The sequence below is a fragment of the Manis javanica genome, chromosome 3, assembly GCF_040802235.1.
Source record: "Manis javanica isolate MJ-LG chromosome 3, MJ_LKY, whole genome shotgun sequence".
NCBI lineage: Eukaryota > Metazoa > Chordata > Mammalia > Pholidota > Manidae > Manis > Manis javanica.
Genome location: NC_133158.1, coordinates 109,726,475 through 109,753,692, shown reverse-complemented (window position 1 = coordinate 109,753,692; position 27,218 = coordinate 109,726,475). Strand labels below are relative to the sequence as shown.

The window sequence follows — 27,218 nt, the reverse complement described above, 5'->3', positions numbered from 1 at the left end:
GGAAGCAAGTAGAAGTTTGAAATTCTGTTGCGCACCCAACAGATCTGTGTGTGTTGAGCTACAGTGAATAAAGATTCATTTTTCTTGGAAAAAAAGTATTGTGAATAAATAGTAAACTTCTATCTATTCATTCAACAGACAATGAAATGGTGGCTGATCAGTGTTATTATAAATCATGTAATCCAAAACTGCACTTTACAAATAATGAGATCAAGAGAGATATAAGTGCCTGGCCAATGCCCCACACAATCTAATACACTATTTATTCCAAAAATTGACTAACTCCCTTAAAATCTCTTTTATGTGTACACAACTAGATTTTCGAGTGGGGCATAAAAGGGAAGCAAGCATTTGTATATGAAATTTCTACTCTCTACACATCAGCTGAGAAGGTGGTGAAGGAGGTCAGTGAGGTATTTCGGCACCTGGCTTCGGCAGTACTCATGTGCCACGTACAAGCAAGAAAGATATATTTGTTATAACCTCCAAGAGGTGATTAGTAGGTAAAGATATTTTTTCATAAATAGCTTATGATACACACATAAAACATGCATCAGGAGATACTTAACATTACTATAGCAAATATTCAGCTGCAGGTCTAACGGTAGAGAGTTCAACTAAATCATGGATTTTATATAAAATGGCATTTGTTTCAAAAACAATTATAAATTGTGTTTGTAACACATATTGAACTGTATTCAGGTAAACCAAAGTTCCTAGACTAATGCCACAACTTTAAATGCAGACATGTATATAAACTTTCATCGGACAAACTTCTTTTTGGACTCAGAAATATAGTCCTAGATTCCAACCCACATCTCTTGTTCTTCAAAAGGATGAAATTACTACCTACCTCGCATTCATCCCTTTCTCTCTTTCCCATTTCACCTTCTATATCCCTTTAACCTCTAAATAGGCTGATTTCACTTCTCTCAGCTCCCTCTGGTGGGTACCCTGATTTGGCTCATGGTTCCTGCTTCTGGACTCACAGGCTCCTTCCCCAAGACTGAATTTTCCCTCCTCACCCTTTCCACATGGTCACCCTCCACAGAGGATAGCCACCTTGAGCAAAGTCACCTCCCCTTCCCAGGGGGTGGCTGTGAAGATCTGGAGGCCTGGACCCCTGGGCCTCCTGGGACAACTCAGAAGGACCACCCAGTGCAGTGCAGCTCCCAGTCAGGCTGGCAGAGGTCTGGCTGTGGCTGCAACAGAACTTGGCTTTACTCTCTGCCCACCCCTCTGGGCTTCGCACTCCCACAGAGTCGATCCCAAAGCAGTCCCCGGGGCAGCTTCCTAAACCCCAAAGTCGGCCTCAGAGCCAGCTTCTTTGGGAACCTGTTCATGACGCCCTTCTTCTGGCTCTGAAGTCCCCACCTCTCCGTGAAGCTCTCCTGACGAAACAGCTGTTTGGCTCCCTCACCACTACTAGAATGCATTAAAAAACTGCCTACAAATAATGAACACAAAATCATATTTGTAACATATATTAAAGCATTTTTTTTATTGTAGTAAAAACACATAACATGAAATCTACCATATTAGCAAAGTTTTAAGTGAACAGTACAGTATTACTAACTATATGAACTTTGTTTTATAAAAGAGGTGAATAACTTTTTCTTTTTGCATAACATATTACACATTTCCCCTTTCCCTAGACTCTGGTAATCACCATTCTACTTTCTATTTCTATGAGTTTAACTACTTTAGACCCCTTATATAAGTGGAATCATATAGATTTGTGTTTCTGTGATTGGCTTATTTCACTTAACATAATGTTCCTCCAGAGTCTTCCATGTTGTCACATATGACAGGATTTCTTTCATTTTCAAAGCCAAATAATAGTCCATTGTGTGTATACACCTTTTCTTTATCCATTCATCCATTTTGGATCCTGCTTCTGGACTCACAAAATTATTGATGTATGATGTATCTCTTAGGTATTGTGAATAATGCTACAATGAACATGGAAATTCAAATATCTCTTCAAGGTCCAGTTTTCAATTCTTTTGGATAGATACCCAGAAGTACATCTTATTATGAATTGTCCTGTTCACTGATCAGCCTTATATACATGCCTTAATATCCTTTTTGATTAATTGGAAAATACACTTATTTGGACCACGTTTACAATTTCATGATGTTTGTGCATATGCTGCTATATATCTTAGGAAATTGGGGTAGGAGATGTGTTATCTTTTGGGCTGATTTTCTCTTGCCCAAGATTGAGAGCATGAACTACATTAGCTGTATACAACCTGTGACTTGTGAACGATGAGCAGTGTGTCAAAGCATTCCAGAGAGTTCATGACAACTGTTTCCATTTCTCTATTATTAAGCAGTTAATAAAGCAAAATGTAAACAGTTCTCTTTATGATGGAACATGGAGTGAGCTTGTAGAGATCAAGTGAATGGTCTATTATGTTCTTGATAGTTACTCATGGATTTGTGACTCAATTGTACCTAACTGGACACCAAAGTAGTTTTGAAGGGTATAAAGACTTACTTGTTTTTTTTTACTATTTTTAATTTTGGTCACATCCTCTGTAATGTGTCCCACATTAGACCATTCATTAAAAAACAAGAAGCATAAGGAACAATGATTTTAAGTGGAAGATAGTGAAAGGCATACAAAGGACAAAACTCTACAATTTCCCTTCAGGATAATCTTTACTAGACCTAGCTGATTGAAATTCTCAACTAGCATTTTAAAATGATTCATCAAGTTTTAAAAAAATCAATGTAAATAATGACAAAACTCATGGATGGAATACATCCAATTTTTAGAATAATGATTGCCTAAACTCACAAAGCATATTTCAAAGCATGATTGAAATGATTTTAAACAGCCTCTCCTATTTGTTCTAAAACAAAATTATAGAAAAAATTTACAAATTTCAAATTTCCCAGTAGCAGATAATGAAAGCTGCTTTTGTATATATTTAATTACAATACTTACAAAATACTTAATATTCCATATACATTTGACTTCCAAAGTAAAATAGATCATTTTATTTTCTTAGTATTTATTTTTAAATCACATTTTTCCTATATAATTAATTTTTAAAAATGAACCATTGGATGTCACTTACGACCTGAAAGAAGCTAACACTTGTCTTATATGTCTTAAGAACCTCCATAAAAATGTACCCAAATTTAACATATTATATCAGTGTGTCTCAGGAGGCCCTGTTTCTTGGTCTATCTCAGCAGAGAGAACACATTTAGATGAAGCATCAGTGTGACATCCAGGAGAAATTGGAAGGCAATTTAAATTTTTACTGCTGCTTTTGGAAAGCATTAAAGAGGGACTATATTTTTAACTCTGAGCAAAATGTGTTCAAATCTCCTTATCTAAATCTCTCAGTATCTTACACAATGTGGCAAGGTAGTTGCTCCCAATGTACCTTCTCTCTACATCCTGCTCCTCCAAAATTCTTTCTCCCTAAATCAGTTACTTCCAACTGATCTGATTAAATTATATATTTAAAATAGTAATGAAATAAAAAGGCAACCCAGGGAGCTGCTTCACCACCTTTCTCTTAATGTGGAGATGGGAAAAGCTATGAATATTCACATTCAATAATTTTTCTTTGAAAGCTACACTTTTCTTTTCTTCCAATTAAAAAAAATGATGTATAATTTGCAGTTTATAAAATGTACAGATCGTAAGCATACAGTTTGATAACTTTTGACAAATATACACATATGCATAGCCAAATTCCATTATTCAAGCTATAAAAAACAGCTTCATTACTCCAGAAAGCTCCTTTGCACCCTTGTCAGATGGCTCTCCACAATGAATAGAGCCAACCTGGGTAATATTTTCTATAACCATTTGTGATTTGTCCATTTTTTCGTGTAGCAGTATTGTGTTCCTTTTTATTGCTAAGTGGTATTCTGTTTTATGAGTATACCATTGTTTGTTTACCCATTCTCTTACTGAAGTACATTTGAAATTTTCCAGTGTTTGGCTCTGCTACTTTGTGTTTAGTACTATATTGATCTAAAATATTTTTACTTAGAAATACGTTGTTAATTTGTTATCCATCATACTGGCCAAAATTTGAGTCTAACAAAATTTAAGTAGCACATTTAGGGGACATTATGTAGCAACCAGAACTCTATTCTTTTAGATGGAATGTTAACTATAATAATCACTTTAGGTGGAAATTTGGCAATATTTAAGGAAGTTGTAGAGGTGCATTTCTTTTCAATAATTCCATCATTAGTTATATTAAAGAGTTTCTTTAATAAGTGCCTCAGTAGACATCTACAAAAATACTCCAGCAGCATTTTTTTTATAAAAGCAAAAAGCCAAAAAGCATAAATGTGTTACCAACAGAAGAATGAATAAACTGTGATATATAGCCTCATCTGAATGGTATATAACAATGAAAATAACTAAATATGAAGGACTTGTATCTGCTTCTCACAAATGGAATATTGAGCAAAAAAGGGGGCAAGTTTAAAAGAATATTATTCTTTTTAAACATATTCAAAGCAATAAGAGAGTAGCATATATTATGAAGAAATATATAGAAATGGTAAACATCATATTAAGGATAACAGTTACCTCTGCAGAAATGAGAAGGGTAAGAGACAGGAAGCTTTGATGAATTTTCTTTAAGCTGGGCTGCAGATGCATGAGTGGTCATTATAATATCCTTTGGGTCTTGTATTATATCTGAAATATTTAGTAATAATAATACATTTTATTTCAGGGTACTAAACCACTCAAAAGTGAACACGTGATTCAACAAGTTCCTAAGAGGATCTTTCAGAAAGTTTATCAGAATAAAGGTAATTTAAGCCAGAATATTTAGGAGACACTAAAGCAGCTGAACTTCCAGTTTCTTGATGCTGTGAATCAGCATTGCAAATAGCTAAACATGATGGGTGAGGGCTGGGTCACCACTGAACAGTATCTGATCTTTTTGCAGAACTGGAGAAGTTGATTTGTAGACATTTCAGTTTGGTCCTTTTTACTATTTATGATAAAACATAACATTTAGATAGATCAGGATATATGTGAACATGTAGATAATTCAGGGACATTATGGTATGCTGGCAAATGTTAAACAACCTGCTCAGGGAGAAGAGAGCAATAAAATGTGATTTGTAGTAATGGTCAATTCCAGTGGTGTAAACATTCCCAGTATGGTTGATTTATGTTTTCAACTTGCCTTTGATGATTGCAAAATTGGGAAAAGATGAGCACTAGCAGTGGTATAAGCCAGCTCTGGCACTTCACTGTAGGAGAGAGATGTCATGGAAGATTTACCCTAGAAACTGGAGAGGGAAGACACAGTGGAAGTCACCCACTACCCAAAGTGATACTGGGATTTTCACAATGATCAGACTAACACAGAGGAATTCAACAAATACACTGAAGAAAGCATAGGAAATCAGAACGTTACTGAAAATTTTAATGGTCTTTCCCATCCTTAAAGCACAAGTTTGTGACTTTTCCTGCATTTCAAAGGCTAAGTCTTATCCCTCTGGGAAACAGATCTGTTTCCAATAAAATGCTCCAAGGACAGAATAATCTGAGTGGGTGGTAGTGCGTTGTTGTTACAATGAAGTGGTGATGTACTGGAAGCAAAGAAGTCAACAGACTCTAAAGAGCTAAGCTGATATCAAAAGATACAGATATTCATGGACTTGGTTACATATGGAGACAATTACACAGAGGTATGGTTTCTCAGCTCCCAGAATTACCATGGAAAGAGCTAAGGATGCACAACTGTGCATGATTCCATCTATGAGAAGAAAGAATACAACCATGTGAAAGAAGTTTCTCATTCATCCATGTAGAGGTTTTCGGCCCTCTTGTCCCTCCTTCTCACCACTGAATTGTTAGAGAGCCTGAGGACAGCTCTGCCTGCTTATCACTTGCATGAATCCAGCATAGAGCAACCCTAACAAGTTTCTAAAGGTTTCCTGAGAGAAAGGAGTCAGTTTTCCAGGCTCTTCACTAAGCCCATCAAGCCTGCTTGAGGTTTACTCCTAAAGGCAAACTAAGAAATACTTTGTGATAAGATTAAAATTTCAAATAATGTGGGAAATTGTGTGATTAAATCAGAATTTTTGTTTTGGGTCTCATTATCTCCAGCTCAGTACCGGAGACACCTATAGTCACTAAGTGATGGTATTCAATGTGAAAACTTTTTCATTAGCCTTAGAAAAAAACTAAAAAGTTTCTTTTTTAAGGTAAAACAGAATGAAAGTATATGAACAATGTGATTTTCCTAGGGGGATGTAAGAATATTACTATGTATGTCAACTCCTTTGTTGAAGATTTAACATCAGATAAAATTACTAAAATTTCATTTGGGAATGTTCTGTACATGGAGATGGCTTACAATATTATGTAAATATTGCTACATATATAGTTTTAAAAAACGCTTCCATTATTTCCAGAGAGCCATAAAAATAAATTTTGCTGTTCTTACTGTTTAATAATAGATTTTTAATTGCTTCTTAACTTTTCCTTGGGATTTGGGATGTTTGTTTCATTTTCTGTCTACTTTATGAAGAAATAATATACTCAATTTATTTTTCAAGGATTTATGAACACACTCAAGAACTTGTTTCTTATGTTGGTTCCAGGGTCTCTGTAACTTAAGGATTTACAGAATACAGAACACAAATAGTAATTCAAAAGGGAACTCCTTTAGTAATTTTTCTCAGAAACCTCACGTAATTTGCTGTCAGGTTTTTTTCTTAACCTGTCTTTATGCCCCAACTGAAATGCTCTTTAAAATGTATTTTTCATAAATTTGAACTGACAGAAATTTTGACAAAAAAGTTTTTTCTCCCTAATATTCTGGAGTATAAATACTACTTAGAAAAGTCCTCTAGGTTAATCAATTTAAAAGTAGCCCCCGTATAAAAATAATACTGACTGTAGAAAACAGATGTACTCCTTTATATGATCTTGTTTTGGTTCACTTAGTTGCTTATCTGCAATGGTAAACTTTTTGGTTAATATCACACCTGCTGCTTAAATCTCAGAGTGGAGCGGGTTGTCTAAATCCACCCAGGTTATAATCAGAATAAACTCGAGATTATCTTCTACTCCTAAACAAATGGTTTAGCCTGAAATTTCAATCAAGATTTATTTATTCCTTGATAGTTTGAAAGTCTTTTTAGTCTTTCAGACGCCCATTTAAAAGAAATCCCACTGTTTCTTTGTAACCCTTTTGCATTGTTCTTCTTAATGCAAATAGAAAGTATTCCTTTTGGAGTATGAAAAAATATATGGAATATGAAAAAACATACACTAATTCTTGAAGCTGCTATCAACTAATGCCTTGGTGGAGATGAATTGACAGCTGGTTGAGAACTTTATAGTACCTTTCAAGGTATAAATGAGAAGGGCATAAAGGAGGAAGGTTGTAGAGAGAAAGGCAAAGATCAAAGACATTTCTCCCTCATTCAAAATCCTGTCTCAGGGACATCTGTTTAAGAATGGCAGATTGCACAGATGCATTTTCCCATGCTCCCTTCAGGGATCTACCAAAAATGACAGCAGAGATGAAAAGAGGTAAAAGTCATAATCCCACAAGGATAAAGACAGTAAGAGATGAGACAAGAGCAGACAGGTCAAAAAAATTTTAGAGATAGAAAACCAGTCAAGACGAGTGATAAAGGATTTAGCTGGCTGGGGAAAGCATAAAGCTACCCGCGGTTCCTAAGAGCAAATCTTCTGCCGGCACTACAGATCTACAAAAAAGCAGAGGAACTGAATGTGCTGGGCAGATGGGGCTCCAAACAGAAGGGGTGACTGAGATTCCCTATAGGAAGCAGTTCAGTAATAGATCCTTCCCCCACCCAATGCCCCAGAATTGAACTCTTAAGAGGAATCAATGTTGAATTGAGAAGAGCAGAAGTGACATTTTTACCATAGTCTATCCCCACGCCTCAACAAGGGAAAGGGGAGGAGAAGGGAGTCGGGCAATTTACTTAATTTTACACCACCCCCATGGTACAAAAATGAAGTATTGAGGCTGGTACTCGGATTTAAACAGACATCTCTCTTGGGAAGCTGTGGCACATAACTCAAATGAACATATAATTAAAAAGTCATTTCTATTTAGCTTTAAATTGCATTATGAGGATTGCAGCTTTTTAATTTTTTACAAATTTTCTTAATTACATTTTGCTTTGTAGTATAAAAAAAATTTAATTCCCTATTCACTTGCAGGCTGAGAATGTGGAGACACAGTCTGAAAGTGGTGAGGGTGCTTAAAAATGTAGTAACCACAAAAATGGATACCTGGTAAGCACTTCTGCATAAAACATCAGCAAGTTAAATTTATACTGGATCTTTAAGACTAGCTAATAAAATTTCAGCCATTCTAAGAATCAGTAACAATCACTGATGATTCTAGGAATTAAGATGGTCATTCAGGTTATATTTATTCCAAGTGAACAAAAGGCATATGACTTGAAGCCATATCGAAATAGTCACCAGTAAACTTAAATGCAAGGAAGAACAACATCTAAACCCACTTCACCTCCCAGAACAGTGGCATAACTCAAGAGTATAGTCAACATAGTATATAAAATGCACTACCTACACTCTTGTTATATGACAGCTTAAAGATGTACATCTCCATACATTAATATGCACCTTAGGTTTGATGTGAATCTTCCCTTTTAGAAACAAAACAAAAGCAGGCCACAGAATTAGCAGTAATGATTATTTGTCCCAAGTGGATTTTTGTTAGTTCTTATGAACAGCTGTACATGGCTGGTCATCTGCATGCTTCTGTGAGCTATAGTCTCACAATGATTTCCAAAATGTATGGTACCACAAAATATTTTTTATTCCAAACAAACCAGCTATGTCCAAAGAGAAATCACCTCTCCCTCTCATATTCTCTCTCTCTCTCTCTCTCTCTCTCTTTTTTTTTTTTTTTTGCTCAGTTAATGAAGATGTTTGTAGAAATAGATTTGCTTCCTATAACACAGGGTAGCACGGTATATCCTTTTCTCAGATATCTTTCCTTCAAAGATAATTCTTTAAGTTTATGAAATTAAAGGAGGCTAAATTATTTTTTGAAGAAAGGTGTTATGATATTTTTCAAATAAAAGTTAATACTTTTCTTGACATCATTTTAAAATTCAAATGTCAATGATTCAGAGTATAATCTTTATCATTGAGTATTCTTAGGGTTAGAGGAAAGAAACATTATTTTTTCTTGTGAGACAGGAGGGAAGATGAATTATTGAAGACAGTGTTGTATTCACTAAGCTTGAAGGTCGCTTGTATGAATGCCACAAAATGCCTTGACTCTACCCTCTTGGAGACATAATAATATTCTAATCCTATCTATGGGTTTCCTACGATCCTTTCTAAATGTGCTGGCCTCTACGTGGAGCTGGCCACCCCGGCTTTGGCACAGGATTGCCCCTTTGCCAGGCTTCCTGAACTGCCATCACTGTGCTAAACACATCTAACCACATCCTAAGTCACAGAGCCAATACCTGGCTTGGTCTCTTAATGCTTTACTGAACATTCAGTGACAATGGGGAAAATTGCAACATGAAGAATAACTATCAACCTCTGCTGTACCCACAGGGTCTCAGAGCCCCCAGGTTCACACTCACTCTCAGGGTCCTGCAGTATTCCTAGTTGCCGACCACACTCAACACGGCAGTGCCAACTCACACCTCTACACGGAGTCCTGACCACCGCACACCTCTGAGTAGTTTCTACTGTCTCAAGACCCCAACTGAAAGAAAACTCTCCCTTTCACTCTACTGCCAGCTTTGTCTTCTTGTCACAAGATTTTCATTTCTTGTCGATTAACTGAGGGGATACCTTCTCCCTTAAAGAAAGAACCCCCGCCTCCAATCCCTATGAAGATATGGACTTTTCCTATGACCCCCAACAGGACAATCATATCTGAGCACTCTGTGTGTGTGGTCATTTCTCAGCATCCAGTACATTCAGTCTTTGGCAACACCACTGCTAGGAAATCAAAGGTCCACAAAAGTGATCACACACAAAAATAAATACCCTTCTTTCCTATTTTTTTCCAGTGTAAGTTTAAAATTATGTTTGTATCTCTCTCCTGAAGTCCCCTTCATCTGAGATCCTCATTCCAGAAAACAGCTGCTCAAGCAAGAATACATGCAATCTCAAAGAATAAATTGCAGTACACAAGCAGACTACATTATAAATATATTCATAAAGCAGAAACACATCTCTCAAAGCAACAACAAAATCTGTAGAGACAGAGCTTTGCCAAAAACTTAGGCACAACAGTTAAAATTAAAATTACCAAAGGGACTACATAGCTTCTCAGTTTATAACATCTGCAGTCATGTTTACATACTGAGAACAAGAGCCAAAGAAAAAAGAATGAGATGCTAAAATGCAGAATAAGAGACACATCCAGAAAAAGTTCTCTTAGGAGGATTTTAATTAGGGGATAGAAGGAGGTGGAAGTTGGAACCTAAGGTGATGAAATAACCTCGTATAGAAGAAAGAGCTGGTGGAGGCTTGGCAATAGAAGTGTGGGGAAAGTTGCACACTGAAACTGAGAACTCTAATAGGATCTGGGGAACAGAAAGGATAGAATGCTGGATTCATTTAAATTCCACAATTAACTCCTGGGTGGTTAGTCTCATCACTTCCTAAATTTGAATTCACTTTATTAAAGAGAAGTAGTATCACACTCTTATTTACTTCTGACATTAAGAAATAGAGAGAAATAGAAGATGGTCATAGAGAAATGGAACATGGCAAATGCAGTGTCTGTTAATAATCAAGAGGGAATATATATGAGATACATGCTTATATACTTGCTGGAAAATTACAGAGCAGAGGCATTAATTCCAGTAGACAGAAGGCAAGATTCTCTCCTTGTTAGCTTGAATGGCTCATATTGGAGGTAGTTTAATAATGAAGTCTATGATAGAGAACATGGATGGCATCAGGTGTTATAAAGGGTAGTCCGTAATATCCCCATGTTTGCCACATTGTAAGGCTACCTCCTCTCAGAAATGGCACCATAGGTTAAAGTGGAAAGAAAATTACTTTTGAAATGCTCTGATCTTACTCTTCTGGTCCCACTATTTGTGAATTACACACATCTGTAAATCCCTTTAACAAGATGGTATTAAAAGTGGTACCCCACAAGGTTGCCAGCCTTTTTCTGTCTTGTTTTAGTAAGGCTGCACTGATATGAGTGAGTCACTGTAAAAGACAGAAGCACGAAGACATCACCAGAGAACAGCAGGATTTGCTATCTGGAGGGACTAGGGAGGATGTCACACGCTTGTCCATGCAGGAGGAAGCACGTAGACAATGCTGGGGTCAGGAGCCAGTCAGACCTGGGGCAGTGCCATAAACCTCCTGGCTGGGGTGCTTCATGGCTCAGTTTTTGACCCTCTTTTCTTTATCTATTCTCTCCTTGAATGCTTTCATCCAGGTCCATGCCTTTCAATACCATTTTATTAGTTTCCTGGTGCTACCATAGCTGACTACCACAAACTAAAATGTATTGTCTTGTAGTTCTGGAGGCTAGAGGCACAACATCAAGTTGTTGGGCTCTCTTGTCCCCTCCTGGCATGAGCCAGGAGCTCTTTCCTCTCACTTTATTTCTAAATAAAAGCCTGTACCTTGCTCTCCTAAAAAAAAAAAAAATCAAGTTGTCAGCAAGGCCATGTTCTCTCTGAAACCTGAAGCTTGTGCACAGGAACAAGGTCCTTACTTCTTCCAAGCTTCTGGTGGTTTACCGGCAATCCTTGGCTTTCCTCAGTTTGAAGCTGTATAATTCCAATCTCTGCCTCCATCACCACGTAGTTTTCTCCCCTCATGTGTCTGTTTCTTGTGTCTTTTCTCTTCCTATAAGGACTTAAGGCATATGAGATTTGGAGCCCACCCTACTCCAGTATGACCTCATCTTGACTTGAGTAATTACATCTGCAATGGCCACATTTCCAAGAAAATTTACACTGTACGGCCCTGGGGATTATGACTTCAACATATTTTTGGAGGAAGTGTAATGCAACTCATAGCACCATCCACAGAGTGATGATTCCCATGTTTATATCTCTGGTATTGATCCTGAGCAACTTTTCACTTCCTTGCTTGGCATTTCTACTTGGATGTCCAAATAAGTATCTCAACATGGACAAAACCTACCAACTGTTCCAACCAACCCCCCAAACCTTTCCTTTCTCAGCCTTCTTCATTTCAGTGAATGGGGGTGACATCTACTTCATTGTTCAACTTAAAAATCTAAAAATCATCTTTTGTTCCTTTCTTGCTCTCAGCTCCTACATATATCCTACATGCAACCCAAGCTTTTTTCTTATTCTTACATCTCCAGGATTGGAGATGAATCATCCACTTTCCTCATCTATTCTGCAACCACAAAGGTCCATGCCACCATGATATACAAAAATAGCCTCCAAAATTATCTCCCTGCTTATGTCATTGTGTCTCTATAACTTATTTTCCATATAGCAATCAGAATAATTGTTTAAAAGGGTAAATCAAATCATGACATTTTTCTTCCTGAAACTCTCAAAGTCTTTCTGACATATTTAGTATGAATTTTGAACTATTCATGATGGTCTACTAGGACTAACAAGGCTTGAGTCCTACCAATACCCTGTTGTTTATATTTACCCAGTCATGCTTGGAGTCATAACTGCAGAAACTCTCTCCTCCAAATTGTCCAGAGTCCAAATATGAGATGCTGTTGCTGGAGGGGGGAAAGAAGTGGAGATGAGGGGAAAGGATAAGGGAAGCATAGCAATTGTCATTTCATGGTTGCAGAGGAGATCTGGAGCCCACCCACTTCTACAAATCTTCTTTAAACCAGTCGTTCTTGTTTCACTCCCACTTCCCATCATTGCCTTTCATTTCACCTGGTACCTCCAACTTCTGAACAGTGCAGTTGGATCACCTTTTGCAGATCCTTAAGTTGAGGTGTCTTCCCTCTGGTATGTCAGGTACTTCTCAACTGCTTTCTAGCTTCCAAATTTTACAACAATCTTTTATCCACAGGTGTCTTCTCTCCTACTGTGTTGGACCTTATGAATTAACATACATCTAATTTTTAATTGTTCTTTAGTAAAATTTGGGAGGGAGAGTAGTTGCATACATATAATCAAATCGACCTGATTAATAAGGGGTATCCCTAGCATTAACTTGATTCTTCTATACCACCTCTTCTATTTAAGTGGCAGAAAATCCATGGACTTGGGGCAAAGTAAAACTATATCATCGTATAAGACTCATGAATGAAGGGAAAGTTTAGAACCGCATTTCTCAGCCTCAGTGCTGTTGACATTGGGGACTGGATAACTCTTTGTTGTGTGGTACCGTCCTGTGCATTGCAGGATTTTAGCAGCATACCTGCTCACTATGCACCCTTCCAGTCATGACAAATAAAATGTCTCCAAATATTCAATGTCTTCAGCAGAGGGCAAGGGTGGAGTGGATTTTCCCCTGTCTGAGAACCACTGATTAAGAGAAAAATTGGAGCACTGTTACCAGAGTTAGGAAGAAGAGATGACAAACACAAGAAAAATCCTCTACTCCTAATTTAATCAACAAAAATGAGACTTGGTAAACCTTGCAACAAGACATATCCTAATACTTTTGACCCTATCAAAAGGAGACAAACTTCAAATTAGAAAGTAAATAAGTTATGGAATTTAATGGACAGCATGATGACTATTGTTGATGGTACTGTACTGTGTAGTTGACAGGTGGTAAGAGGATCATAGAAGTTGTCATTCCAGGAAAAAAATTTTGTGTAACTTTGTATAGTTATGGATGCCACTAATCCTATTGTGGTGATCGTTTTGTGATGTATACAAATATTGAACCATTATGTTGTAAACCTGAAGCTAACAAATATGTCAATTATACCTTAGTGAAAAAAATACTTTTGACTCTAAATTACTACACAATCTCAAGAAAAGCAAGGCAGACCACAGGAGAAGTGGGAAAGGAAGGAGCCAGGTAGCTCTGAAGAGATTTGTGGTAGACTCCTTTGATCTACACACAAATGTTTCACTATTTACAAGCGCTCAGCATCTCTGTACCTCTCCGTATTTCTTTTCTGTCTACCAACCTTCCAATATATGTTATATATAAATGTATATTTATCACATCTTCTCTTCACAAACACTTATTTCCCACCCACAGTATGTTAGGGACCATAGGGCTCACATTCAGGAGTGTATGTCATATTTAGAGCCCATCATATTTAGAGTGTACATTCTGTGGGGCAATTGACAGTAAACAGTAAATTGATTAATAAAAAAAAGTTCACTCAGGTGGTGATAAGTGCTATATAGAAAATAATAGACTGCAATGTGTTAGAAATAAATGGTGGGGAAAGAAGCAAAGAAGGCAAGATTAGACTGGGAAGTCAAGGAAAACCCACTAAAGAGGTGAAATCTGACTCAGGACCTGAAAGATAGAGGAGATAATTAAGGATTTTCCATATGAAGACCTAGGAAGGTGGCTTTTCACTGTAAGGAAAGAGCCAGTGCCATATGTGTGTGTGTGTCTGTGTGCATGCACACACTATGGTCTGAATATTTGTGTGCCCCCCACCAATAATCTTATGTTGAAATCATAACCTCCAAAGATGATGGTATTAGGAGGTGGGGCCTTTGGGGGGTGATCAGTTCATGGCAGTGAAGCCTTAAGGAATGGGATTAGTGCCCTTATAAAAGAGACCCCACAGAGCTCCATAGCTACTTCTATCAATGTGAGGATACAGTGAAAAGAGCCAGTGAGGAAGTGGGTCCTCACCATTCATTGAATCTTCTGGTACCTTGATCTTGGACCTCCAGATCTGTGGGAAATAAATTTTGTTGTTTATAAGCCATGCAGTCTGTGGTATTTTTAATTATAGCAGCCTGAACAGACTAACACAGAGCGCGCGCGCACACACACACACACACACACACACACACACACACACCCCTAAATTAAATTTTTCTCTACTCCGTACTTCTGTTTATTCATAGTTGTTCTGGTATCATTAACGTAGGCAGCAGTGGCCGTTAGAGTTGCCTGTTCTCTCCTAATACCTCCCTCCTCCATTTTCTGCTCCCATTATTACCTGCCTCACTATTTTGGTATTTCCTCATTTGAATTCATTTGATGACTGAATACATCTTGTTGTTCCAAGTAATGCCATTAATAACTGGCCAGTCTAAGGATTCACTTCTCTTGGATCAGATGCCCCTTCTAATCTAATCAACATGTCTATGACAGAAAAAGGTCAGTTAGTGCCAAAATACCTGCCTGCAGTTTCCCACTAGCAGGTCTGCAATCAAGTCAGCATCTCTTTAAAGAGTCTGTGGGTAAGCAGGCTTCATGACTGACGTGTCTCCTGAAATACCTGCTGAATCACCCTTTGCTGTGTATTCAAAGTCATTCTACCTTTCAGCTCTGCTATCATTCATGTTCCATTTTTAATTTATCATCTGAAGAAATCCCTGGAAGATAGCAGAAAAATTGTCCTGGCCAAAGCAGAGACCAAAAGCAAATAGATATGTATATGTCTTCCTCACAACAGTGTAAGACTGAAACTGATTTCCCCAAGACACTGAAACAAAGATATGTTCTGTATTAGTTCACTGGTGTGAATCATAAACTCATTTATTAAAGCAAAAATTTTTGTACCACCATTTGAGCCAAACCATGGTTAAAGCTATGGCTAAAACAGTCACAAATAGAATAGATGTAGTCCCTGCCTTTGGGGTACTTACCTTGTAGTGGGGACTTGTGGTGGCTATTTACCAGACCTTGGTGGCTGCCCAGAATGCTTTGGATACCCTTTCAATGTTTTGCAAATTATCCATCTAAACAGGACTGCCTCTCCAAGGAAGAATGCCAAAAAGCTTAATATCCAGCCTCTGTTGCAACTACAGCACAAGGCATGTGACTATGACCCTTCCAATCACAAGCATCGCTAAGTGGTTAAGTGGTAACTACAGAAAAAAAGTGCCATGAAGGAGAAAGCACACCAGAATCTACTTTCTGTGAAGGTGACGCAGTCGTCCAGGCCAGAGAGGCACCAGTAGTAGGGATTGCTGTAATAGGACTTGGTGTCCAGGATGTGGAATCCTCAGTTAAGGAGCCACATGGTATAATTTGGGCATCTTATAGACTTGCGTCATCCAGTAGGGTAGCTAATAGCCACAGTGTCTCTTGGGGACTCAGAATGTGGCTAGTGCAACAGATAAAATAAATTCAAAAATTAATTTAAATTAATATTTTAAAACAGCTGTTGCATTCCATTACTGGAAAACTTTAAAGAATATTTGGAACAATTTTGGTATCTACTTTTTTTATAGATGTGTATTTACTTGTTCAACTATAAATTTTATGAAGTCAAAATCCAGATCAGGTTTTCTGATGGAAATTTAGTTTCCAAACTGAAATAGGCTATTAAGTATAAAATGCACACAGGATCTTGAAGACTTCATATAAAAATAATATAAAATAATCTCATCAATAATAATTTATATTGCTTACATGTTGCAGCATTTTGGATTGATTAAGATAAATTACATATATCTTTAATCTCACCTCTTTCATTTTACTTTTTTAACATGGCTGTGGAAAACTTTAAATTACATAAGTAGCTCAGGGCATATTTTTATTGACCTCAATTTCCTAACTCAGATTATATTTTTATTGAATCAATTTCCTAGACTAACGGTTCTCAAATTTTACTATGTATCAGAATTACCTGGAAGGACCGCTACATAGAGTGGAATAGCAAGAGGTAGGATTCTGAGTCAAAAAGATTGGTCTTCTGGGAAGCTCCAAGAGGCTCTTTTGTGGCTAGCCTGTCATGTGGAAGGATGAAAATGTGGTAAAAAATCAAAATAGGCAGAGGGAAACTAAATTGTGCATGACTTTGTAGGTTTTGGTAAGAAGTATGAATTTTATTCAAAGTGCAAAGGAAATACGTGAAATAATTTCATTCAGTGGAATATGAGGATCTGCTGTCATTTCTAAACAATTACTTAGGCTAATGCCTGCAAAACTGATTAAATATAGGCAAAGTGGAAATAGGCAGAGCAGTCAGAAGAGCTATGGCAGCAATAAAGGGCGGTCTCAGTAAAATCTGCTAAAACAGCCTAATGGAATTCTAAGCAGCTACTGACAGTAATGATTATGAAGGCTGTAAACGAATACTGAAAATGTTTAGGATACAATGTTAATTGACAAAAACACAGAGCATCAGATTGAGCAAACACATGTAAACTACGTGAAGTTATGTTTACCTACAAAGACCAAAAGAGAAGATACCCCATCTACCTCAAAAAACAAACAAACAAAAAAAAAACAGGGCATATGGACCATACTTCTCCTTTTCTGAAATTGAAATCAGTGCAATATTATTTTACATAAATTGGGGGGAACTTTACTTAATTGAAAAATTTTCTCCTGACTGTCCTCTTAGTACAGTGAAATACTTTCATCAGCCCAAAGATTAAAACTATTGATAACATAAGCCACATTTTCATTTGTGTTTATTACTACAGAATAGGTTGCAGTTTTTGTTTTATTACAGAGGCATTCCATTAATTTTTCTATATCATTCTCTGAACTACAACCACAAAGAGTATATTATCCACTTAAAGAATTCCTAATTCTGTTGAAAATAAATGCATCAGATCTCTAACCAGAAAACAATGGTGGCCATTTGATTTCAGATCTCCCCATATACCCTCACACCAACAAAACAAACATATGTTCTAACTAGTTATGACTTATATATTTAAATACTTAATGACTATTACATGTTAATTTTATATCCTTCTACCTACTGAATTATGCACATAACAACAATGAGAGGCAAATATATAAAATGAAACTATACAAGCATTATTTTTGAAGGTGACTTAATCTATATCCTGGGAGTAGGAAAAGGCTTTCTAACCACGATTTCAAAATCCAGATACCAAAAAAGAAAGTTAAAAAGTTTGACCACTTAAAAGTTAAAATAATTTTCACAGCATAAGCACCTTAAGGAAGGCAAAAGACAGACAAACTGGGAGAAAATAATTGCAACTTACATTACTTAAAAAAATATAACATACAAAGAATTTTTAGTTGAACAAAAAACACCAAAATCACATAGAAAAATGGGCAAAGATTTGAATATACCATTCACAAAAAAATTATAAATAGCCTATGAAAAGATGGTGATTTTCACTCATAGTTAGAAAACCGCAAGAGATACCATCTATCCCATCAAACTGACAAAACAGAAAACATTAAAAGATTAACAATATGTTATGTTGGCAGAGCTGTGGGGCAATGGGCACTTCTGGTAGGAATACAAAATGATATATTCTTTCTATAAGGGAAATCGCCAATATTTAACAAAACTGGAAATATATTTACCCTTCAACACAGCAATTCCACTTCTGTAAATTTATCCTGAAGGTACAATTCAACAATAAGAAAATACATATTCTCAAGGGCATTAATTGCAGCATTATTTGTAATTGCAAAATATTGAAAACTGTAACACCCCAGCATAGGAGAAAATTGTGGTACACATATAAATTGCAATACTATGGAGAAATAAAAAGTGAACGAGGACAATCTCTATCAACTGGAATGATTTCTAAGATGTATTATTCAGTGAATTTACTTCATATAGATCTTTTAAACTAAATTAGTATTTCAAAATTAAATATAATAAATATTTCACTAAATTAACATTTCATAGTACATGAACTCTGTCTCAAATCTCCTCTGAGAAGCTATAATTGGCCATATTAGGGCATGAGGAACCCTGCAAACTGAAAGCCCAATTTTAATTATGAAAGGCTTACCAGAAATCCTTGGGAGGCACACAGATGAAGACTTCTAAGGGAGATTTGAAAAGATGTTAATAGTGGAACCATGGTGCAACGGTGGAAATGAGAGATAACAGTGGTATACTAAGGTGGGCATTTGCTTCTAGAAACAGAAACCTAGATCAAACCTGCTTCTTAGAAGTAGCTCGAGGCAAGATACAAGATTCCTTAAGTCAGAATTTTCTAAACCAGTAGTTCTCACTGTGGTATTTGCCAGCAGCATAAGCATCGACTGGGAACTTAGAAATGCACATTCTTAGGAACAACCCCAGCCCACCAAATAGAGGATAGATCCCATGATCTGTGTTTCAGCAAGCGCTGCAGGTGCTTCTGATGCACACTAAACTTGTAGAACCATATTTCTAAATTATAGCAAAATTACAGTAGTTAAAATTAAAAATAATAATAGTAATACAATCCACTTTAGGATTATTAGGATGATTACATGAGATATTGCACAGATGGAGATGATTTTCTAAACTGTAATAAAAGGCCTTCATCTTTAATGGTAGATTATTAATGTGTGACATAGAATTGTGAAAGAAAAATATTCTAAAACCAATAGCACTTTGTGCTTTTATCAAAAAAACTCTTCCTTCAAAAATCCTTAAAGAATGATATTTCCTTAAACCGTCCCACATTCAGTACTAGGTCTTATACACTGGAGATGTTCATAAAGCTTTATGGAAGCTGACTGAAATAATTGCTACTGAGAAAGCTCACGAGCAAATACTTTATCTCTTGTTTTAATATGGCCAAACTAGGAAATTTCAGCTTCACCAAAACCAGACAAGCTATTAGTTTTGAAAGATGATATAGCATCTATTATTAAGGGTAGAAGCTCTGTTTTGGAGTTACACTGTCAGGGCACCACGCATTGCTGTGTGACCTTGAGCAAAGTCATCTACCCACTCTGGGCCTCAATGTATTTGCTCAGACAACAAGGGTGATAATAATGCTATCTACTTCATTACGATGTTGAGGGTATTCATTAAAATTTTAAAGAACTTAAAAATGGTCCTGGTGCAAAATAAGCATTCAATATTCTTCCTATGCCCTAAATGTCACATTGACGTCATCTTCCTTTTTCTCCATCACTTTTTTGCCTTGCTTTCTTCCTTTCTTTTTTTGCCTGTGTCTGTATGAGCACTTATTTTTTTTTGGGGGGGGATCTACACATCTTCTCAGGAAGATGAAGACAAGACACAAGCAGGAGCCTAAAATATATACAAAATGTTTTTGTTTTACTCATTAACAAGTAACTAACTGCAAGAAATTACCCTGATCTGTCTGCCCAAATGATGGAATAAAGAAGTCGTGGCCCAGGAGAGTGCAAAAAGGATCATCACATTCAGGCAGACCCTATCATGTCACAGCAAAATCTGACAAATGACCTGTCTGTGTGGGAACTTGCCCTGCCTCTAACTGACTTGGTGATTTACCCTTAGTTTTCTCATCTAGGAAACAGGGAAACTGACTTAGACAATCTGTGAAGTCCTGGCCTCTTCTAACTCTTTGGTGCTAAAGATTAGAGTTTAAAATTACTCAGCTGTCATGTATCACATACTGATTTTTAATCATCATCAGGCATTTAAAATGTTGGTTCATACACCATCTCTGGCAGAACATTCATACAAATGTAACACCAAATGACACATGCAACAATAATAAATTCTCATTGATGAATATTTACCTTAAAATTTCAGAACTATAGCTAGAATTAAAATATCTCCAGAGATGAACCCATTCAGTTTTCAAAATGCAATGGTATTAAAAATTTTCATATTAGTTGTTAGGAAATAGCCACTCTAAGTGGTATGATTAAACTAAAAGACTTCCCTAAAAAAATATTTTTCTCATTATAAAACATTACATGTTTATTGTAAAATATTTGACAAACATATAAAGAAACTGTGTATATCTGTGTAGTCACTAAATTAGGATCTTAAAGTATATACAGTTTTTCTTCTTTCTTAGACCATTAGCAATTTTCTGTATCACTAAATATTCTCCACAGATATGCATTTAAAAACAGAATAATATTGCAAAAGTTTGACCTGCCATCTTTTTAAAACTAGTATATATTATATTTGAAGAGCTTGGTAGCTCTTCAAATATAAGTTTGGGAAAATTATTAAATAACAACTAATTAGAATACAGAAGTAAAAAAGGACAGCATTTAAATAATTTCTGTACTCTTAACGCCATATGTGTATTAGCTACAGCTTTTAAAAATCAACTTTCTTGAAGTATAATATACATGTGTTAAAACATACACATTTTAAGTGTACTGTTAAGTGTACAATTCCATGACTCTGGAACACATAAATACATTCATAAGAGCCACCATTAATAAGATAGAGATTTCCATCACCCCCCAAAAGTTCTCTCATGTAATCAAGCTCCTATTCCTGCCTCCCACCCCCTGACAACCATCAATCTGTTTTCTGTCATTATAGATGAATTTTGCCTTTTCTAGAATTTCATATAAACAGTAAGCCTTTTGTGTCTGGCTTCTTGGCTCGGCATGTTGCTATAGAGATTTATCCATGTTGTTGCCTATATTTTCAAACTTTTTTTTATTGCCAAGTAGGATTTCATTGTATGGATATAGCATAATTTATTTATTCATGGGTTATTTCCAGTTTTCCTTTTTCAGTTCCCTTTTTATTTTATATCATAAGGAGTTTCCCCATCATTTAAAACATTGGCTATTAATCCAAAATACATATGTATCCTAATTCACCTAACTGTTCCACTTTTATTGGACAAGTAAGCTCTTTGCCATGTTTTAAAATTATAATAATTACTGTTATAAACATCTTCATGGACTTAAATATTAATGGAATCTGATGTGAGAATAGGATTCTTGTGTTATAGTATTAATCTTTCAAAGGTTTGGAAATACTTTCACTCTCTACTAAATTTCATATTTGCAAATTAGAAGTCTGATGCCACTCTGATTCTCTTTCTTTCTGAAGTGAACTTTTCAGATTATATTTGAAAATATATATGATTTTAAATCTATACTTGTTCAAATAGGTCTCAAGGAAATGTATATACGTATGCCTCTCCTTTAAAAACAACGTTCTTAGAACACCATTTTAAATCTAAAAATTTAAATTTTATTATAGCTCAAAATTTTAAATAATCTCTTGGATGTTTGCTTCTTCACTCTTTGTTTTTTCTAAAAGTGCCTCTAACCTGCATATTATTTTATATTAGGTTTGCTTTACACATCTTAGTGTCTTATATTTTTATTCATGGTTTCTATTGGTATTTTTTCTCTAAGTTATGAAATATGATCTTTATTTAATCTCACAGTATAAATTGTTTTTTGTCTATAACTATTTTATAATTTTTTCTGTGATTAAAAAAAATCTCAAATCAAGATTTATTTTAATTTCCAGGAACTCTTTTATGCCCTGTAATGCTGTGTTCTTAAGGGTTTATTTTTATTTCATATATATTTGTGTATCCATATATACACATACATTTTCTTTCTTTCAGATCCTTTCTTTAAGCTATCACATTTCTTTAAATGGTTTGATACCTTTCTTTGCCTCTGGATATCAGTTCAGTTGGGCCTCCCAAGCACCTAAGTACTTAAGATACTTTTGCAGTGGTGAATTTCTTGACAAACTTCCTTGACTGTTCTGTTGAACCTGACGAGGAGAAGGCTCTCTTTTCTCAGAAGTCAGCTAGTAGGAATGCAGCTTCCTACTGGCCTCATTGACAACAGGCAGCTTCTCCCAGAGCTGTGTCTAACAATTAATTGGGCAGGAGTAGTCTTCTACTGCATTATCTTGGGCCCCCTTCAGTGCTCTGCACCCAATTTCATCTCCAGTGACAGGCAGCTTTCCATTTCAGGAGCCCTTAATACCACTCTATAGCTCTGCAAAAACTGACTTACAACATTATCTTCTTCTTTTAGGATGCAAAGTCCTATACAACTGCTGCTTCCTGCAGGGTCCATCATTCTACCAGTTACTTAGAAACTGCAGAATGTTGAGATCAGGTTGAAAAGGACAGGGCCTAGTGATGCAGCTTCTTGAAAACTGTGAATTAAATGTATGGAATTTAACCTAAAGGCAACTGAAAGCCGCTGAGTTTTAAACAAGTGAGAGAATGTGATTAAATCTATAGTTTAAGAATATTCTAGCTTCAGTTTGGAAACACTGCTCTGTCCCTAGACAGAGTAACAGATTGTAATGGAGACTCTAAGAGCCTCGATAAAGGCAGAATTAAAGGATAAAATGCAAATACATCTGAGTGGTGGTTAGGTGTATAATCAGTGGATCCTGGTAATAGATCAACTGTTGGGGCAGAGAGATACAGAGGACTTGATCAGGCTTCTTGCTGGACCAGATGGATGGTTGACTCTTCATTGAAGCAGAAAACATTCTAGAGATCTTATGTTATATTTATTTTGGAGGTGATATATTCTCCCATACAGCAGTGGTAAATTTCTAGAGGAGGATTGACCTAATTAAAGTGCATTACATTTGGATTTTGATATATATTGCCATATTGCTCTACTTAAAAGTTGATTGCTTTTTCTTTGGTTGACCTGACTGACACATGAAAAATGATGTCTCACTGTCAATATAACTTACACTTTTCTTCTTTCTTGTAAGTAAAGATGAGCATCTTCTAAATGTATAAAAGACTAGAAGACATAGATGACATGCATATGTGTATATATGTATATATATAATATTTATATGTAATTATATGTATATAAAAATTAATATCTCTACTCTGTTTTCTCTTGGTTGCTTTCTTGTCCTTATATATTAAAGAGGTCAGGGCTTGTCTATCCTATGCATTGCAAATATTTTTGCCAGTTAAATGCTTGGCTTGTCATATACAGAAAGTTTTCATTCTTATGGTGTCAAATTGGTCAGTGTTTTCTTTTATGATTTCTGAGTTTTTTATAATGCTTAGTAAAGACACTCTATTCTGTAATTATTTAAATGTCATCCTCTCATTCTTTTATCTAATATTTTCATAATTGCATCTTTAAGCTTAAATGTTTATAATTTGAATGAAATTGATTTAGACAAAAGGAGACAAGAATCCACAGATGCCTATTTATAGCTCCAACACAATTCCTTGAGTAACCCATTCCTTCCCCCTCTGCTTTACAATAATTTTTTTAAAAACATAAATTAAATTTCTGTACATATATAACTCTATTTTTGGGTTCTTTATTCTATTCCATTGAGCCTATTGTTATAGTGCTAATTTAAAATGTCTTAATTATTGTGATGCTAAATTTATTTTCTGTGTGGCTTATTCCATTTACTACTTTTTTAAAAATAGATACTCTTCCATGTTTATTTCCTACACAAACTTCAGAGTCAGATTGGTTTGAAAAACATTCATGTTGGTATTTGTATTGAGTTCAGTTTAATTCACAGATTTTCAGATTAATTTAGGGAAACTTGTTATTTATGGTGTTGAATTTTCTTAGGCAAGAGAATTATCTTCTGTCTCCTTTTCTACATGCATTAAGTTGAGAACTTCCTGATTTTTATTTTCATGAAAGAAAACTTGATTTTTTTAGTCACTTAACTTTAGTTAAGTGCTTTATGGATGATTCTCTTTGACTTTCCACATACACAAGCATATCATTTACAAATGATAATTTTGCTTCCAATTTTTATAATTCTTGTTTCTCTTGTCTCATTGCTTAGGCCAGTAACTCCAAAACAGTGTCAAATAATGATGATGACAGTGTACATTCTTGTCTTTTGTTTTCTCTGACTTAACTATAAATGTTTTAAGTGATTAATAATAAACACTTTATTAGTTTTCAGCAGAGATACCATACATGGTTTCTGCCCTTTCCAATTCTCTTGGATTTTCTTTATTGGCTCTTTTTTTGTCCAATACCTTCAACCCTGAAATTTCCCTCCATTTGTTTTAAGATAAAGAGCAAAGTTCTTCTTTATTCATTATTACAAGAGGAAAAATAACTGGGGGAGTAGGGGGAAGGAGCTTGCTAAACTCTATGTAAAAGCCAAAGCATAAGGTTAGAAAATGTTCCTTCAGAGAGGGCCTTGGTTGGGAGTCACGCTCAGCAAGGAAGGGCAAGGGTTGGGGAGGAGTCGGGGCCAGCCCCGCCCGGAGCCCCGCGCCGGTGCCACCCGCAGAGATGAAAAGTGAGCTCGGATGGCCAAGGACGCCGGAGCTTCCCTCGCCTGCCGCCCGGCGCCCCGTGGAGAGACAAAGAGACCTCGGCCGCAGCGCAGCCCGCGCGGCCGCCCGGGCTCCCCCCCAGGCTCCGGAGCAATGGCCAGGTCTCCGCGCGAGCCGCCTCTCGGGAGCGCTGCCCTTTCCATCTGACCGCCCTCCAGCCCCTCCAGCCTGTCTATCTCCTCCCTGTTCCGGGCTTGCCCGTCGCTCCCAGCCGTCTCTCCAGTCCGTCTGTCTGTCTGTCCTGGCGCGCAAACTCCGGCCACCGGCTTGTATGGACGCGCGCAGGCTGCCCGGGTGTCCAGGGATCTTGCTTCCGAAGTTGGTCCTGCTCTTTGTCTACGCAGGTCAGTGACATCGGGTGGCGGGCGAGGAGAGGGTCACCCTCGAGCCACGCGTGCTGGGCGGGACGCGCTGGCACCTTTGTGGGAGGCAAAGACTGTGCTGGGCACTGGAACCCGCTGCTCGACCTCCACGCGGTTTTGTTTTGTTCCTGTCCTCTAACGTTTCCTTTTGATCCCCCTTTCCTATCTCTTTATCTATCTGTGAAAAGCAACTTGGAAACCCCAGTTCCACAGTTTGAGATTTTTACTGTCTAAACAGCGTTTAAGTTATGCAATAGTATCCACTACTCAGAGTCTGAGGGGTGGGAGGAAAACATTTTTTGGTAACACCCGAAGTCCCAAACCAACCCCACGTTCTGAGTAATCCGGTTTTTCCCTTTTAGAAATAAAAAGTTTTAGACCTTTGTTTTTATTCTTTCAAAGATGATTCTAAAGTATGGTTGAGGGCAACTAGATGCTTTGAGTTCAGATACAAAGTTTTTTGAGAAACGCAAATTCACCCGTCTAATCTGTTTTCATTGATTTCAGCTAAGCACTTGTTCATAGGTAAAGGGTATCTCATTTCCCTCCTCCTAGGTACTTTTAGTGGGAATTTCTAATAATTGATGAAGCAAAACATTTTTCTTGAGTGATTGATACGGATCCCAGAATGGCCTGTCACTGATTATTCGTATGTAGAGTTAATTACACTTACGGTTTCGCATCTGCTTCATATTCAAAAACAGGCTAAGAGCAATGTTCTTTGTAAAATGTTTTCATGTCTCTATCCTATGACAAAAACCACAGGCTTTACCTATGACCTTGAAATACTAAAGTTATGTGGCTCTGTGATACACCTTTTGATACTCACAAAGACCTGCAACTGAAATAAAGATGTTCAACATTGTTATCTGAACATTAAAATAATTATTTTCTCATTCAGACTCACCAGAAATGAGTCGCAATAGCTTCTATAGAAATTGTCGATCTGTTTGCTAAAAGTAAATTAGTGGCTACCTAAAAGTTATTTTAAACATGCTTTATTATAGTTTTAATGCTGACTTTAAAATACAGAAATTCACAAAAGTAGGGAAAGTACTTCTTATTTAATGAGAAGCCACTTTTAATCTGCCGCTAACATTTCTTTCTTTTACATAAACCATACAAAATTTCAGCATTTGAGGGACTAACAGAATCAACTGCATTATTAGTTTTACATTAAAATCTCTTAGTTCATTTGAAACAATGAATACTTTCCACCACTTCTGTTTCTCAAAAGAAACAAAATTAAGAAAATAGAACACAGCAAACAGAACTTTAATACCCTCCCTTGCCCTTACTCAACCACACTATTGAACAACTTTTTCTTCCTCTTTTATCTATTTTATTCCTAATGGTAAACTGAAAACTTTTAATTTGCACACTTTCCTTCCCTTTCTCCTGTTCCCCCAATGCCAGTGCACACACTCCCCCCACCCCCCAGGGTTCAGGAAACTCCCAAAGCTGGCAGGCAGCAAGGTTGGTTAGTTCCGAAAGTTTTGCCTCCATTCAATTCTTCTCTGCACCACATCCCTCCCTAGTAAGCTGCAAAGTCATTGCAAGCCAATTAATAGGAGGCTGACTTACTGTCTTTGGATAAGACATGTTTAGCTAAAGTGTTCTTTAATGAGTTCCTGAACTCTTTATTTCAGAGGTCTTTTTATGCTTGCCATATTCATTTAACTAATATTTATTGAATGAAATACATTGAATGATATACAGGACAGAGGCCATGCTCTGAGTACTGTCTGGGAGATAAGGTGTTCCCATCACCCCAATGTA

General features: G+C 36.6%; 1 protein-coding gene and 1 long non-coding RNA gene across 3 annotated transcripts in view; one reads left to right on the top strand and one right to left on the bottom strand.

The window, feature by feature from the left end:
* Positions 1-1,499: 1,499 nt before the first annotated feature.
* LOC108391273 (uncharacterized) overlaps positions 1,500-27,218 on the bottom strand; it is a 355,429-nt gene continuing 329,710 nt past the window's right edge. The window contains exons 5-7 of one of the 2 annotated variants that reach the window (XR_012129263.1): positions 14,795-14,837; positions 12,650-12,725; positions 1,500-4,684 (exon numbers count right to left, since the gene is read on the bottom strand). This is a non-coding gene — a long non-coding RNA (uncharacterized lncRNA). Of the gene's footprint in view, positions 4,685-12,649; positions 13,479-14,760; positions 14,838-27,218 lie in introns of both variants that reach the window. The other variant, XR_012129264.1, reaches the window with a different exon arrangement.
* Positions 24,999-27,218, top strand: part of CYYR1 (cysteine and tyrosine rich 1) — a 104,497-nt gene continuing 102,277 nt past the window's right edge. Inside the window, exon 1 of the mRNA XM_017650817.3 lies at positions 24,999-25,421. Coding sequence (XP_017506306.1) covers positions 25,034-25,421 — 388 coding nt within the window. The 5' untranslated portion in view covers positions 24,999-25,033. The remainder of the gene's footprint in view (positions 25,422-27,218) is intronic.